General features: G+C 36.4%; 1 protein-coding gene across 3 annotated transcripts in view; it reads right to left on the reverse strand.

Moving 5' to 3' along the window:
- The window catches only part of LOC121673295 (mRNA-capping enzyme), a 172,197-nt gene that overhangs the window by 76,898 nt on the left and 77,689 nt on the right, over positions 1 to 17,610 (reverse strand). For all 3 annotated transcript variants that reach the window (XM_042046489.1, XM_042046488.1, XM_042046490.1), the window contains exon 12: positions 13,154 to 13,222. In XM_042046489.1, coding sequence (XP_041902423.1) covers positions 13,154 to 13,222 — 69 coding nt within the window. The remainder of the gene's footprint in view (positions 1 to 13,153; positions 13,223 to 17,610) is intronic.

Below are 17,610 nucleotides of genomic sequence, written 5' to 3' on the forward strand. Positions count from 1 at the left end.
CCTCCCATGCTTCCTTTTTCCTAATGTTATAAAAAGACAACAGTCCTTTCCTTAACCTCTAGATCATAAAACACAAATGAGAATGCCATAGGGAAAAAATAACATCACTGGTTCAAGCACAAATATGTGATGATGTTTGGAAGATAGTTTAAAAATCTCTTACCACGTGCAAGATACAGCAAGTTTATAATTTCGATGTAAATGTTACTAAAATGCAGAGATAATAATGAGCATGCTAGTATGAATTCTGAGCTAAAAAATTAGATCTCTGTGAAGCTCAATCCTATTTGTGGAGCAACTTCAAGAGAATCCTTCAGAAACTTTCTTAAAGCAGAGTGAGAGGTACAGAGATGACAGCAAAGTGAACAAGTTCGCCAGTCATCAATGCAGCAGGTACTCCAACAAGAATGAGAGAGCCATGTGGAACTACATCTCTCTTGACACCAAGAACAGTAAGTACCATACTCATTTTATGAGCTGTCTTGTAAAAACCTTTTCTGTTGTATAGTACATCCTCAACAGAAGGAGAACATGACTTTTACAAACCAAAATAATTCAAAAAGCTATTTGTTGAAATTAAATTCTAAAGTTGGGACAAAGAATATGAATCTTAGCATTAGCAGGTGGGGAGTCAGTGGTACCGGTTTTGGCAGAAAGATCTAGAAATTCAGTTCAAGTGGAAACCAAAGACATTGTGTCTAAAATAAAGCTATAACAATGATTGCAGTGGAAGTTGAGGGAGAATATTAGGTGAAGCACCATTCCTCATTTACCAAAATACTAAAATAGGTGGACCAAAGTTTTAGCTGCGTTACACAGACAACACTTAGGTTATTAGGCTTTTGAACATATTTTTCCCTCAGTTGCACATGTGCATTTGTGCTTTTGAAATGTGTGAAACTGGGAGAAGCTCTGAAAAAAATGGGTTTCAAAAGGGGTAGCAGCTCAGGTCCTGACAACTGTTTATAACTGTTGCAAACAGACGTATTACAAAATAATATGCTCCCAGAACATATTACAAAGGATCAAAAGCTTTAGACTCCCCCCCTCACAACTGGGGGTAAAAGAGAAAAACCATTAAAAAACAAAACCACCTAGGACACTAAAACCTAATTAGAGCAGAAGAGTGGTATACAAAGGGAACAACAGCCAGCTGTTCATTAGGAACAGAAGGAAAGCAATTTTGTCTTCGGGGTGGCATAAGAATACTTAATGGTGTTTAACTCCCTTCATCCTTCCTCTGCAGCACCCTTTGTGCAGGAGAGAATAGGTCACACGATGGTGTTCAACAGCCAGTATTGTTCCTTAACTCCTTCTATTCCAGCACCTGGGGATCACACACACCTGCACTTAAGAGCAATCTTGCAGAAGAGAACTGTGAGCACATGTGACTGCAGTGAGAAAGAAAGCAGTCAAAAGCCTCCTGCAGGTGACCATGACATTGCCCTAACAGTTACTAAAGAAACTCCCCTTCATGAATAGCCGTCAAGATTTTCATGTCTCAAAACCACTTCTTTCATCTTAAGAAAAAAAGAGGTTTTGTAATTTACCCCTAAGCCAATAACTGATTCTTAAACAGGGAGCTACATCATGACTTGAATTAAAAATTTACTGTTATTCAAAATTCCCCCCCCAGTACTAGGCAGTTCTCACAGTATAAAGCCATTAGCTATACAGCTAAACATATTTTTTTTCTAAAACCAGCAAAACTCTACTTCTTTAATAGCTGTAGGCTTTTTTAAGCAACCAAAATGTATATAAGCAGAGCAGTACACTCTGTTAAAATCAAGCTGGAATATCTATTCTAGTAAAAAAATATTATCAAAAAACCCTTGCTCTCTGCATGATCAAAATTTTAATAACTTTTTTCCCCTCCATTTTTTTCCTGGCCAGTCACCATTAATATTCCTAAGAAATTAATTCATGTATCTTTGCAGTGAGACACTGCGGAGTTTCAGAAGTAATGGAATAACACCCACCAAATTTTATAGAGGACAGAACCCTACTTCTTTTGAAGGCCTAGCAAAATATGCAAGCAAATGTCATGGAAATAGAAGCTCTCTCCATAGTAACACCATTTGTGGCACTGTAGCTAACCACTCTAACATGCTCCAAGACAAGGTATTAGCTTAAACCCAGTTTTCATTTAGTATTTGTTCCATAACATTCCATATATGTAGCAGGTGTAAAGATTTATTAAAAACAGTAATAGTTCACAAAAATGCAGTACCAAATCCAAAGTCAAACATAAGTATAAGGGCAAACTAATTAGCTGTGATAAAGCAAGTCAGAGTAACGATGTCTTTTGGGAAAAAAGCCAAGAAACTGATGGAGCCATAAAGAATCAGCTGGTTTCTACTACACTCTCTGACTCCATGCAACAATTGTAAGATGTGCAATAGCATCTTATATGAAACACATAGAAGGATCTACAGAATAAGACACATAAAAAATCAAAGTAAAATAAATTTTAAAAAAATATAAAAATACATAATTACACCTAAGCAACCCTTGTTACCTGCTTTTATACAAAAATTTAAATTTTTTATCAACCAACCCAGCAACCAAAACTCTCAAAACTAGCTGAACAAAGACTCTACTAGCATCATAGCTAGTATCGTAGCAGCATTGTAGCTGCTCTCCATAGACCAGGTTAGTGCATGCCTATCAGAGCCATGGGAATGATTTTCAATGAAAAAATGTTTTATTTGACAAATTAGGTCCTCTTTGCGAACTATCTGTATGTAGTTCATGACTCTGCCAAGAAAAAAAAAATCCTGATTTATTTTGTGACAACGCTTGTTGGCCCATTTTCTGATCTGATGACCAATGCAAAGTTCCACTTCCCTGACTGTTACTAGACACAAGGCACATGGTACTACATGTCCCTTCCATCCAGAAACTGAAAAGGATCAGTAGGGCAAGTGGGTACAAAAGTACATTACCTCTGACATTTTTGCAAGTAAAATACCAGGTCTTGCAAGCATAGAAAATACATCTTATCCTGCTGAAATATTTTAAAATGTCAACAAATAATCACAAAAATAATTTATCTCGTTGTTCTTGTTCATATGCAAATTATGGAAAGTTACACTCATGTTCTTTACTGGTTCAAATATTTTAATGAAATATAAAGTTTAAACCAAATCCTGTAGCAATGAAAAGCATTATGACTGTATTACTGTATTACTTAAGCTGTCTAAAAATAAATTTTAAAAAAACTTTAGCAGTCTTTGTACACGGAAGTAGTCCCATGCTCTATATATATTTTAGAGAGTAGAGCTGATTCTACTCAAAAAGCAAACATATTCTTCCAAAAGCATGTTAATGCTCCAAAAAAAAAAAAAGCTCTGAAGGTTTCAGAAAGACAATATATCCAATATGGTTCACTACATACATGTTTGTCTTACAGAAAAATCTGTATTATTTAAAACCGGTACCTTTCAAAAATATTCCGTAAATAACAAACAAAGCAATAATGCTTTTGTCTACTGGCCTTTGAGCCAGCTCTGTAAGGGGAATAGGGGGAAGGAACCCCAAAAGCCAAATATGAATTTGCTTTGCTTGACGTTAGTTGATGCTAAGACTGCTGCAAAGGAATATGCTGCCTAAAAACTAGCAAATACTGACCTCTGCCATTGTCTTCTCCAATTAAATTTACATTTTTTCCTCACCATGCTGGACAGATTTAAGTAGGAAACTGGCATTTTACACTTTATACATGAAGACAAGAGGAACAACCTTGAAACTCTTATTTTATTAACCACATAGCAAACTTCTTTTTTCACCTGTTTTGAGCTCTGAGCACTATGAGCACTGGATCCTGTGATCAACTTACATTTGTTAAAACAGTTGTTTCCAAAACTATTTAGAATTATCTTTTATTCTTCTGGTTCCTTTTTCTCGTTAGCAGCAGAACAAGGCATATTTTCCCTTAACAATGGCAACATCAATTCACTGTCTGACAAGTCCCAAAGACACATATTTCAATTACTCCCATAAGTTAAAAGTTCCCTCTAGAGAATCTCATGTTGCTTAAAACACATTTGGTTTCAGTGGTTGGATGAATATACAGATTCAAGACCTTCCTGGGATTTCTAGTGATCACTGTTTGGAAACAAGCAATCTACTGTTTGTCAGTTCAAACTTGTCAAAACTCTCAGCCTGTAACAAGCGTACTGTTTTTTAATAAACAATCCAAAACATACAGAACATCTGCATTTTGGAAATCTGAGGTATTTCCAGCTATGACTTCTAATAATTTTCCTCTTTCAGAACAAACCAGCAGACATGTCACAGTTGCACATTCCTCTATTTCAGTGGAAAGCTTCTAGAGTAACGTGGGGAAAACCTGAATTTCATTTCAGAAACACAACTAACAGCATTAAAAGAAAATAAGCTTTTGCTTTAGAAATATCTGCACTAATTACATAGGAAACTTTCATCAGGTTTCTGATCTCTGACTTCTATAATCAAGGCATGCAGTGCCCTTCTACCTCTGTACTTAGTAGGCCTGTATGATACAATCACATCTAAATTATTCACCATGCACCTCAGTAGAAGACAATGAAATTTTCTTAGAAGAAATTTATAGCTTTCATATCAAGCTCAAGACTTTCATTTTTAATCATGTTAATGGACTTGGTTCACTATTTTTGTAATATCAAAGTCTAGGAGAGCTGATGAATGGAACAGAAAGTACAATTACAACTGAAACTAAAGTTACTGTCAGTCAAAGGAGACTGAATTACCACACAGTGTTCTGTTGTACCTCTTCAGTACAGAATACTATTCCACAGGCACCTCTGAGCTTTGCAGAGTACTGTTCTGTACAGTACCATGAACATGATTATTTTAAATGTGCAGTCACCAATATACACAGTTACCTTCAAAGATTTATCTAAAAATACATGTTAGCACCTAAGAAAAATATTTTTATAATTAAAAAATTCAATTACCCTTTGGTGATAGTTATCATGCATTTTTAAAATTGCTGTTTATAAGAACAGTGACCCAGTAAACACTTCAAATTACAAGTAACAGGGTAATGTAGAATAAATCGCTCTGCTTTTAAAGAAAGTGTCTTTAAATGTTTTCACCATCCAGATACCACAACACAAGTGCTGATACTCCTCTGAAAGTTATCCTGTTTTCTTACATCTCAGTAAGATGAAAGAAAATACATCATTTTCCTGAAATGCTGGGCTACTGCTTACACTAAACAGCAGGATGGAGATCTAGTTAAATATTCTGTTTATCCTGATAGCACTGTTTTTGTTTTACTGCTGCGCTCCTGCCTAATAAAGAATATGAACATTTTATGACGGATTTTCATGAAAACTTGAAAGGTTTGTTGGCTGTCTTTTTCTGCCATGTACAGAAAACAGAACTGGGAGAAAACAATTACAACAACCTAGTTCTTCCAGATACTTTGCTAAATCTTTCCATTTGATAGAAAGAGGGATCATAAATTAAGCACTCTGTTTATGGATATCTATTCTGGGATCTAAAGAAAAGAGAGTGTTGACGAAATACTTTCTACTATATTGTCCAGTTCCCAAATCATTCCTGATCTACCAGCTTCTCAGTCCTGGAGAGACTGCTGTGAATTTCAGGATGAGTCAGAACACTGCCATGAAGACAAGTGACCACTTCATTAGCCTATTGAAGAGCTGAATCAGATGATTCAGTAAAGAGTTCTCACTGATTCAAACCAAAAACTCTTAGATTTCCCTATCCAGCTATGAAAGAATTTTTTTTTTCAAAACTGATCCACAACACATATAAAATAATGTAATTTTTGTAATACAGACCTACTCTTTTTAAAGCAAGTGTGTTTTGCAGAAGCTGAACAATTGTGTTGGTATTCTCACCTGAAATCCCATTTACAGTATATATTCCTAACATTTACCTATTTATTTTAGTTAGAAAGTACATGCAACCTGACACATTTAGAAGCATGATAGCAAGTGCACTCCACAAGCTCCCTGACATCCAGCTTTGAGACAAAGAAACTATGCAAAAATAATTTTTGAAAGCCTTTATGAATGATGATTCTACATCTTTATTTTCCCAACATTTAAAACAGTAGCAGGTAGAGAAAGTGGTTTTTTTCTTTTCCTAAACAACACATGCACAAACACCACCATATTAATGTCAACTGACAATCCCAAGGATGACCAGTACACATAATGTAGGAAAGATCTTTCCTACTGCCACTGGCAGGCAGAATGATTAAACTGCAGAACAGAAGTTCAAGAAGCTATTTAGATAGCACCCATAAATGCAGTTCACTGCCTGAGAAATCAGAGAATGTCAGGCAGTATAGGTCATTAGCAAGCAAATGAGACAACATAGCAATTAAAACCAACACTCTCCTTAGGTAATCAGACTCAAGGCACTGACATCTATCTAGGCTGACATAATAAGGAAGTCAGGTTAAACAATTCTGGCAAATAGCAAATACCTTTGCATTTCAATCTGAATGTACTAGAGGACCAACAGCATAAAGTTAAACAAGAAAAATTTTTGCTATACCCCAACCTTTCTATATTAAGAGCTAAAAATGACTCATAAATGGAAAGTGGGGGGGAGGGTGGCCATTTTTTTTTTCAACTCTGGATGCTAGGAGTTTGCACCTAAAAGAAATGTAGGAATTTTCTGGAGTGTGAATTACCTCAGATTCTTGGAAAGTAAGTGGAAATCATAAAAAACTGCTATGTTCAAAAATCATGGTACTTGTATCTAAGAGTCTAACAATTTAATTAAATGAGCTGTAATTAATTTAATTAGACCTTACTGGTGTTTAGGTTAGCATTTCTTAATTTTCTAGTTTTCTGATTTCAAAAAAAAAGGTAGAAAACAAATCACCCCAAGCAAGCAAAGATAAATTTGAATTGGTATAAAAATTTTACTTGTATAGTCACAGAAAGCCCCTCAAAGGAATACTGTGTATTGCTAATATATTTGGGTATGTTCATAAAGCATATGAAAAAATGGTATATTTGAGATAGGAATAGCTATTTAAAAGATGAATTGCAAGGAACATCGCCATGGAAATTGAATGTAACAACTATTCATAGGCAGAAAAGAGCTGCAAAGCTCAGTGGCATTTCAGGAGGTTGACAGCAAGTTCTCTGATAAAAGAAAACCTACAACTGCACAAAAAGTGCACACTGATATGACAACAGCATCCCCTGACTAGTAACAGATTCAGTCAGAAACATTCCTCTTACAGAAGAAATCACATTTAGCAAAGAGATACTCTAAATTTAGATACATTAAAGGTTTTAGTAATGTGGATCAACACAAAGACTGATGAAAATTATTCTCTCCAGATTCTCCTTCCTTCTGCTGCAAACTCTAGAGAAAAAAATCAGGTGGTCTTAGCATCTGTTTTAACAAACTGAGGTGCTGATGTCTTCTCCCAGTGATGGGACGTGTGGGAACAGCTCAAAGCTGTGCCAGGGGGTTTTAAACTGGACATCAGGATGCATTTCTGTACTTGAGAGGATGGTGAAACATTGGAACAAGCTTCCTAGAGAGGCGGTCAATGCCTCAGAGCTGTCAGTGTTTAAGACCCATTTGGTCAATGTGCTTAAGAATATGGTCAAATTTTTGTCAGCCCTGAAGTGGTCAGGCAGTTGGACTAGATGATCACTGTAGGACCCTTCCAACCGAAATAGTCTATTCCGTTCTATTCTATTCCATTGCCTCCAAATATTACATGAATCACTACAAAATTAGAAAGCTAAATCCAGAAACACATATTTGTTAGAAGCAAAAAAATCTATGCTATTATATGATTCTTCCTAAGCCTTTATATATCAGCTTTGGTATTGAGATTATATCTGAGTCTGTCTGAAGCCATTACTTGCTATTGCACTAGAAATACGTCACAATAATTGTTGCTTCATCACTGATAAACAGGATGTCTGAGTTTCTGAAATAAGCCAGCAAGTGACTAGGCCTATGATTAAAAATTTCCACACCATTTGATAAAATATATACTGTGGAAGAAAAGGCTTTCCAATTGTATAGGATTATTTAGGACCAACTGGCACAGCTTAATGAAACAAATCATGGAGATATTTTATTTGGTGGTATCTTTTGGAGATATTTCATTCAGTTTTAACTTTAGCAATTTTGGATGAACTTCTACAATGACAGAAAATAACACAGCCTATTATACAATGGGAATAGCACAAATAATTAACAGGCAACCAAGCATTTCAGATCACCACTACGTCTGCCAAGGGAAGGGAAGAAAGATATAGTAATAACTCATGCAATGTTATTCAGTTATAAAAACCTGTTCATTATTCTTTCATTTTAAAGGCTAAGCTTTTCATTAGTATTCAGTATGGAGAGTTGGGTGTTAAATAATTCAGCTATTCTTTAAAATAACATTTATCTTAGAAGAACAGAGCTCTGCAGCTGCCCTTCGTCCTTCCCTCTAAAAATCCCAATTCCACGTAACTGGACTTTATTCTTCATCCAAAATAAGAGCATGGAGGAGTACCAAATAGAAATCGGCTGTAGCCAATGCAAAAATGTAACAGAGCTCCGAAGGCAAACACAAAACAGAAGATTATAAATTGTGATACAAGCTTTCCACATATGCTCAAAAGCTGTCCTTAGGCCTTCCTAACTGATGGCCAGTGAGTCTTCATTTAGTTGGCTAAAGTAAGAAAGTAATTCCTACCACACATCACATCAAACTACCAACAAAGCATTCTTAAACCATAAATGAGGCAAAAACATCCATTACTTCCACTAAACATGCTCTTCTCATGATCTGTGAAAGCTTTCAGACTGAGAAGGAAGGAAATGGGATGAAGATGGGATGCCTCAGCCATTGCCTTTCAACTATCAATGTGTAATGAAAGCCTTTGTATACTCCAAGCAATAACCAATATAAGTAACTCAAGTAAGTGATGAATTGGGAAAAATAATGCTCAGTTAGTATGATCTTGCAAAATAAACTCACCTGCACAGGCAGAAAACAATCTCCTTACTCCTTAATATTGTTTCTACCACCATCAGTCACAGTGCAAAATAATTTCTGCTTCAGTACAAGAACCTCACTATTCATAATAAGAGTTTAGATAGGAATACTAACAGAAGAAAACAAACCCTCTTACATCTAACTGAAACCCTAGATTCAGTAGTAAAACTTTTTCACAAATCCCTTTTCATTAAAGCATATAAATTTCTCAAAACTGGACTAATACAGAGGCACTTGATGCGAAATCACTTCAAACCAAAGAGAAAAATGAGAAAATCCAGAGCTCTTAGAAGCTAAAAGCATATTCACAGATCATTTTGGATATTTTGAGTTTTATTGCAAATCAGAATTAAACCAAACTTCAAAACAACAAAATACTCTTTCTCCATCTATGTTGACTCCCAGTACCAGTGTTACCTGCAGCTAGTGGGGAACATATCCATATACTCAGGTCTGGATGCCTTTGTCTAAGACCAAACAACAAGAAGAACACCTCTGAGTAAACCAGGGCAGAGGGGAAGGGAAACTCAGAAAAGACTTTCAAACAGTATGAACTAATAACCTCAACATTCTCTGTATTAAATAGTTAACTTCTGCATTCTGCTTCACCTATCAAAAACATGGTAAGTGTGGGTAATTTTCCCCAAAGAATTTTCTGACTGTAATTGTTGACATTCTGTTTATCTTCCTCTGCTGCCCCTTCATCCTTCTTTGTGATTTTGCTTCAATTCCTGTCTACATTTGTGTACTCCTCAAAACACACACTGGATTTCAAGAGCTCCCAAAAGATGTTCTTGAATTTCCCAGATCTTCTGAAACTCAGCATCATTTCTGCTATCCTTTCTTTATGCAAGATCAATTATGTCAATAATTATGGTTCCTAATTTTCTTCTGGATATGCCATGGTCTCTTCACTTGAGGCAAACAGGTTTTATAAAGGTCTCTAAACTCTCACGATAACCAAAGTTTGGGGCTCTACACTCCAATCAACAACAGGGGGTTGTTGTTTTCTCTCTGAAACGACATAACACATCATGCATTCAACTACAACACAAAAATTATTTCAGTTAGTATTCTCAAGGGGTCATTTATGCACTGTTATACTGTTGCTCTTGTATTGTTGCCTATTAATTTATTCCCTCTGTATCACATAAAATAAAAAAGCCATCTCTATCAGCTTCATCGTTTTCAGTTAATCAGCTTTAATACTTCTTTCCCAAGTAAAAGGTCTACAATGGTATCTCTCACTCTAAATATATTATTTATATTTTCTCAACTAATTACACTGAGAAAACTGAACATTGCCTCATCCAGGAAAATCATTTTAATAACAGATGCAACAGACTTACATTCTGTAAACTCAGAAACTATACTAAAATTTGAACATTAAATTAAACAAATACATTAAAGATTAATAACCTTTATAAGCATTTATAAAAGAAAATTGTTTTAGTTGGGTTATAAATTTTTTAGTGGGCTAAATCAGAAAACACAAGTTCTAGAAACACAAAACATATCAGATATTGATTTCCTGTAATAGTGACTAAGAGACACATTCCTCAGTAAGTTCATTTCAACTAGAAAAGGTAATTTCAAATTTAGCTGTAGTAACTCTGCTTAGCTTAACCTCTAATTTTCTTCTGAGAAACCTTTCTGATTGATTTAGAGTCTAACAATATTCTAAGATATCATCAGGACTTCTTACGAAAGCATGAACTTTCTTTCCCCTAGTGATTTTGCTTTAAACTGGAAATAGCTATGTATTAAAAAAACCAAAAATGTATGTGGCCTAATTGCCTAGTTAGCTGATGTAGAACTTGAAATAGAGAAATTTATCTTATTTCCAGATGGGAGCATCATCACCCCTTGCTAAGACCTACAGTACATGAAGCAGACCAGGAAAAGTACATTTCAACTGAAGAAGTATACACATGTACTTTCCACAAGTAACTGGAAGGATAGAAATACCTGTGAAATTTGAAATAATTGAAAGCAATTCCTTGCTTGATTCCATCAACACACTGGAGGGAAGGGATGCCATCCAGAAGGACCCTGACAGGCTTGAGAGGTATGCTGGTGCAAACATCCAAGTTCAACAAGGCCAAGTACAAGGTCCTGTGCAGCAGTGCAAGTGGCTGCAGCCCCCCTGACCCCTGAGGATACAACCGACACTCAGCTGTGGTGGCCAGGCACCGAAGCTTAATGCCTCACTCTTGGTTAGGGTGAGAGCCCATAATCCCCTAGTTCTACAGTTCACATATTTTTGTATGATTGGTCCATGTTTTCCCCTCCTTATTTTACGTATAAGTCTATGTATATTCATTTCCCTCAAGTTAATGTGTCTAAGTTCTAGAAAGTTCTGTTATACTCGACACCCCATTGGCTCCTTCCCTTAGTCCCTCCTATGTGTTAATCTCATTGGTTCCCTTGCTCTCAACCCCGCCTCCTATCCCATATCCTATTGGCTGTATCCCTTATCCCCAACTTTCCTATCCCCACTATAAAATCCCTGGACACCCTCAGATCCTTGGCTCTTCGTCCCTACCCTTTCACCTGAATAAATCTCTGCACGGAACCTATACGAGGAGTCCCTTCTCTCTGCTTCTTCACCTCCACCTGCTCAGAGACAGCTCCCTTGGCTGAGGAGCTCATTCCCTTCTGCCTTTTGTGTGAAGCCACCATAAACCAGTCAGGTCTCAGCTAGACCTCTGGGCTTCTCTTTGAGCTAGCGCGCAACGTGACAGTCCTGCACCTGGGTCAGGGCAATCCCAAGCACAAACAGAGACTGAGTGGAGAGTGGACTGAGACTTTCTCCCAGGGGAGAAAGATTTAGAGGTGTTTGTGAGTGAAAAGCTCAACGTAAGCTGGCAGTGTGCACTTGCAGCCCAGAAAGCCAATCATACCCTGGATTGCATCACAAGAAGCATGGGCAGCAGGGCAAGGGAGGTGATTCTGCCCCTCTACTCTGCTATCATGAGACCCCACACGGAGGGCTGTGCCCAGCTCTGTGACCCCCAACATAAGAAAGGCATGGACCTATTAGAACAAGCCCAGAGAAGGGCCACTGAGATGATCTCAGGGCTGGAGCACCTCTCCTATAAAGACAAGCTGATGGAGTTGGGGATGTTTAACCTGGAGAAGGCTCTGAGGACCTCATAGCAGCCTTCCAATATCTAAGGGGGCCTACAAAACAGATGGAGAGGGACTTTTGACAGGGGCATATATTGACAGGACAAGGGAGAATGGCTTCGAATCGAAAGAGAGTAGGTTTAGATTATATGTTAGGAAGAAATTCTTTATTATGAGGGTGGTCTGAAAGAGGTACTGAAACAGGTGGTCGAGACAAGTTGTGGATGCTCATCCCTGTAAGTGTTCAAGGCCAGGCTGAATGGGGCTCTGAGTAACATGGTCTAGCAGAAGGTGTCTCTACCTGCTTCTGGCAGGGGATTGGAATTAGATGACCTCTACAGTCCCTTCCAACTCAAACCATCCTATGATTTACAAGCTAAGAAAAAAGTCAAGATGGATGATGCTACAGTGACCATCTATGCTAATATACAATACACATTCCAGTGTATCCACTGTATCTGATTCAACAGGAGGAGTAATAGAATGGATGAGGCCATGCTATTGCCTTCCTTTAAAGCCACCTTTCCTGCTGGGGAACCACTTGCATTATTTTTTCTGGTAGTCTGCAGTACTTCTAGTAAGTTCTCCCCAGGCCACTCATATACCTTTACACTGGCAGACATGGCTCAAGAACTTATCATGCTTCAATTGCACTAAACAACACGAGTCACAAATTTTAATGAAATTTTAATGTGTGAACATCCTTGAGAAAGCAAAATAATATGAGAGCTCAAATCAATGGTTGAAAGATTAATGGAACTCATGCAGTCATAGAAAATTCTTGATTATTTAGCAGCACATATCCATAGTACAGTCTCTAAAAAAATATGAGATGGTTCCTGAAAACTACCACCATCAATTAGTAAGAAATCACACATACTACAAATGAGATAGCAACTAGTCAGAAACAACACTGCAAAGTAATCCTGACCAAAACAAAGATGGATGAGTGGGGAGAAAGAGTGAGAATTTCATCTGGGACTAAAGGGAGAAAAATCCATTATTTATGCTACTTACTCCTGTAGGCTGAAATATCAGTCCATCCACTTCATGGCTAACTTCTCTGGCAAAGTTTCCTTCCAGGAGCTGTAGAACAAAAGAGAAAGAAATCCTTTTTCCATAGAGAAATGCACATCAAAGTGAACAGTGGTGGATTATATGCTACTACTGCAATCGTTTGCCAGTAAACAGCTTATTTGTGCTTTAACGTTAGAGCTTGGGAGATGTCAACGTCAACAAAGTAGCAGTCTCTGCAAAGAATACTCAAGGCTAGAAAATGCCTTTGTCCAAAAAGAAATACTTAGAAACCAAGATGATTCTATACACTAGAAAATGAAGAAATAGCAATTCTAATACAGGACACTACAGTCATTTGTGGGCAAATTAAAAAAATCTATTTGCCATTTTAACATGCAAGTAGCACTTACTTTAGATTGAACTTATATCCTGAAAAATACTTCAGGGCATCATTTGAAATTCATGTTTGACAGACTTTCTAACTAGGGCATAAACCAGTAACACAGTTACTTGAGTGTAAAACAACTCTTTGAATTAATTTGTATCTTGAATATTCTATTTTATGCTTTCAAAGACTGTGAATTCCATATGGAGGTAAATATATCCATCAAGATGCATTTACCAGAGAAAAAAAACATCTAATTAAACAAACCACTGAAACCAGATAGTCAACAGTTATGAGAATTGATTATAAACTTCCATATTAAATTATGACTTGCCCAAGGAAAAGCAAATAACCAAGGAGAATTATAACTGACAAGTAATAGCAAAAATTAGGAGAATTACAAAAATATCTCTTTATTAATTTCAATTTGTGTTTTACTGTTGAGATGAAGAATCTGTCCTGAAGTTGTAGGTACTTTTAGCAATATTTGAAAAACTTTGACATAAAAGTAACCACATGGTGATAAAACATAGAAAATACAGAACCAGTAAATCACAGCCAGTTTTAAAAGCATCATTTTGGCCTGGTCTGCTAATTTTGTACCATTTCCTTTCTAGAGCTCAACTTAATGACCTGCTGACCAAATTACAACTAAATTATTCAAATTAAGTCAATAAAGTATGAAAGAGCTGAGAATTAACATTTGTATCCTACTAAGGCTGTACAGCTAAAAGCAATGCACTTTTCTGTTTCATGGATCAAAAGCCTGATGGCCAAATACTAGGAACAATAATAATTCAACATATTTCACTTAAGCCTGTAACTGTTTGCAAAGAACAACTGATCATTTTGCTACAAAAAGCTAGCTTCTTCTCTTACCCAGTCATTAGCCTAGATTTGTGCCTATAGCTCCAACAACAAAGAAAGCTTTCACTATTCACCTTTTAGATACAATTTAACTGCAAAAAACACACTATTGAGAGTACTCTCAAGTGGAAAAATACTTTAGGAATATTTAATTCTGAGTAAGGAATTATCCAATGAAACACAATTTTTCAGAAGAGAAAGCTCATAACTGAAACTTGAAGCTACAGCCTGCTGTTATAACCTGTTGCTATCTTGAAATTTACAGCTGAGGCTCACAATGTAATGCATCTGCTACCATATGTCTACACAAAGTAACAATAAAAAAATCCCAAATTCTTTCATAAATCTATTGTTAGTCTTTGCTTTTATTAAAGCAATGGAAAAATATTTAAACAAATGTCAAAAAGTATTTTAAATTGTGGGTTTTTAAAATTTCTACACAAGCTAAGTCTTCTGTGGATCACTTGGAAGTTACTTTGCAGTTCCAAAACTGACTGGCCAGTCATCTGTAATAAGAGTATGCTTCAAACTTACAAAAATGCACAAGACTGATTTCATTAAATTCAGGTACCAAAAAAACTCTCCCTGAATACTAATAATACTAAGGAATAACAATATTTTTAAAATAAAATTTTTAAAAAAACAAAAACAACGCCCCACAAAAAAACCAGAAACTTCAAATTAGTTGAGACCATACTTTTTAAAAATTTCTGCCTAACTTATCAAAAGGCATTAACCAAAGTGACAAAGAAAAATCAATCACCTCTGTTTCTGCTTCTGTTTTTGAAGTTCTTAAGGGAACTACAATTTGAGGACACAGTTACTTCGGTGTTGGAGCCTACATAACTGAATTACGTATTCCTTCCCAAAATAAAACTTAAGACTATAGAAACAATCTTTAAATTTGGAGTATGTAGAAAAGCATAAAATAATTATTGTGCACTGTTTGGCATGCAACTCTCTCCACTATGGTGAACATGCAGTTTTAGAAAACTACATTAAAGTACTGTTGCAACTTGATGAATGGAGAGGAAAATATAAATTAAAAATTTCTCATTTCAGAAATACCTTCTGATACTTTTCATTCACTACTTAGCCAGAATTACAAAATGTAAAGGAATCCGTCTCATCAAGCTGCCACCCAGTTTCAGAGTAAAACATGTTCTCAGTTTGGAGGTCCACAGTGTTCTCACTAAGCTTCTCCCAAGTGACGGGTTAGATATCAAAGACAAAAGGATTTTAAACCCACAGCAATCCTCAACAGATAACTACACTTCTTTGTACTCCAGTTATTCTGCTTTCATTCTCATTAGGTCAATTACATGTATTTGAATGATAACACTCTCTCTAGAAAGGAATTTTGACTAGAAAGGATTAGCAATTGAGGGGAGGGAATTCAGGAAGGAATGTACATTTTCTCTGACCTTATTCCTCATACACTCAAGAAAATAAAAATTTTCTTGAGAATTAAACTGTGTAAAGGTTGTCTGTGAACAGCAGAATACACAGACATTGAGTATTGCAGAAGGTTTGGAATGACAAGGAAATGAGCAGAAAAGGAATGTTTGACAATACAAGCAAGTATTTTTGACACTAAGGAAGTTACATTTTTCAGTTTATGAACTTCAAATGCAAATATCATGGTTCATCTTTTAAAAAAGGTTGTTCAATGTTCCACATGTTCAAATTTTTAATTAACTTGAACAGAACAGTCTTTTTTAATCGGCGCCATGATAAATGGCACACCTGCTTGACTGGGATGACTGCCATGGGTAAGATAAAGCGCAATGCATCTCAATCACATTTTATAGACGATGGGTAAATGATGCATGTGAACCAGCTCTTCTGGCATCCAACTCCTTGTAGCCTCGTGGCATCTATTTCCACCTGAGATCCCGTGTGTTCGCTTCTTTCAGCTTCCTTCTTCCCCGTGAACATTGCAATAAGCCATATACTCATATTACAGTTTATTATTTAAAACTTTCCCTTTCATACTTTTTAACTAAATTTAAAATTATTGCTACATCTAATAACATTCCTCTAAGCAAAAGAATGGTATAATTGCATGGATTGAGTGGAGCTGTATGATGAGTAACAGCATTTCTCCTTGCTCCTTAACCACTGAGATGAAGAGCAGCAGTATGTCACCAAAAGAGCGCTAATAACTCGCTGAAGCTGATTTTGCTAGAATACTGAACTAGTCAGCAGTTCTTCTGTGGAAAATTGAAAATTCACGCTTTAGAGATCTCTCTGTACTTATACCAACAAAGAAATCACTTTGCTCCTTCAGCAGGAAGACAAGAAAACTGAGGTGCATACAGATTCCATACAACGCTAGTAGGTTTTCATTAGTGTTTCGGTATTTCTGAGGCAAGACACAAGATTCTATGAGTTTTCAGATATTACATTATTTATAAAATAAAAAAGTTCAGCAGGTACTACTGTGTCTTTTCCTTCCCCTCACCAAAAAAGAAATAAAAATCTCACGGAAACACAACACAATGTGAGTTATGAGGATTCCAAAACATAATGATGACTCTACAAAGTCATACTGACTTTCTACAAAATAATTTTACTAAGGTCCTTGCACACACATAACCATTATTGACTCCCGTGTCACAATATGCAAATACTGCTAACCATTTTGTCTGTATTTCTGATTCATAACTGACACTGCTTGTTAGCCTCCTGAAATACTTAGGGATACAGAAAAAAATCCCTTTGAATGTTACAATACAAGACAAATGTCCCTTTTCCTTGCTTTCTCAATTTCAGAACTGCTATATGCTTCACTTCAAGTCAAGATAGAACAACTCTGCCTGCACTCCCTATGGAGTTTTCCAGAGCCACCTTCAAATTACTGATCATCTGGATCTGTTCACTCTACAGAGAGAGCTGTGACAGGGAACATACTTCATTCAAAAGTATTAGTTACAAATAAACTATTAATTGAATTGCCAGTTAGCCAGAATATAAAACACCTTCAGACATGGGCCTACTGTCATCCCTAACTTCACAGAGTCAGCATCTTTACCAGCTTAGGTTTCAGTCCAATTTAAAGACAATCCCCTTCTCCAAGGATGACAGCCCTCACCATCAGCCTCAAAGAAATTCTCATATCCTGACAACTGTCAAGTTTTATAAACATGAGCTCATCCATCTCTGTAAATAACCTACTACATAAATCTTCATAAATCCTGTTTTT

The sequence above is a fragment of the Corvus kubaryi genome, unplaced genomic scaffold, assembly GCF_017639235.1.
Source record: "Corvus kubaryi isolate FWS band 111438036 unplaced genomic scaffold, C.kubaryi_AGA036_p1.0 65329, whole genome shotgun sequence".
NCBI classification, from domain to species: Eukaryota; Metazoa; Chordata; class Aves; order Passeriformes; family Corvidae; genus Corvus; species Corvus kubaryi.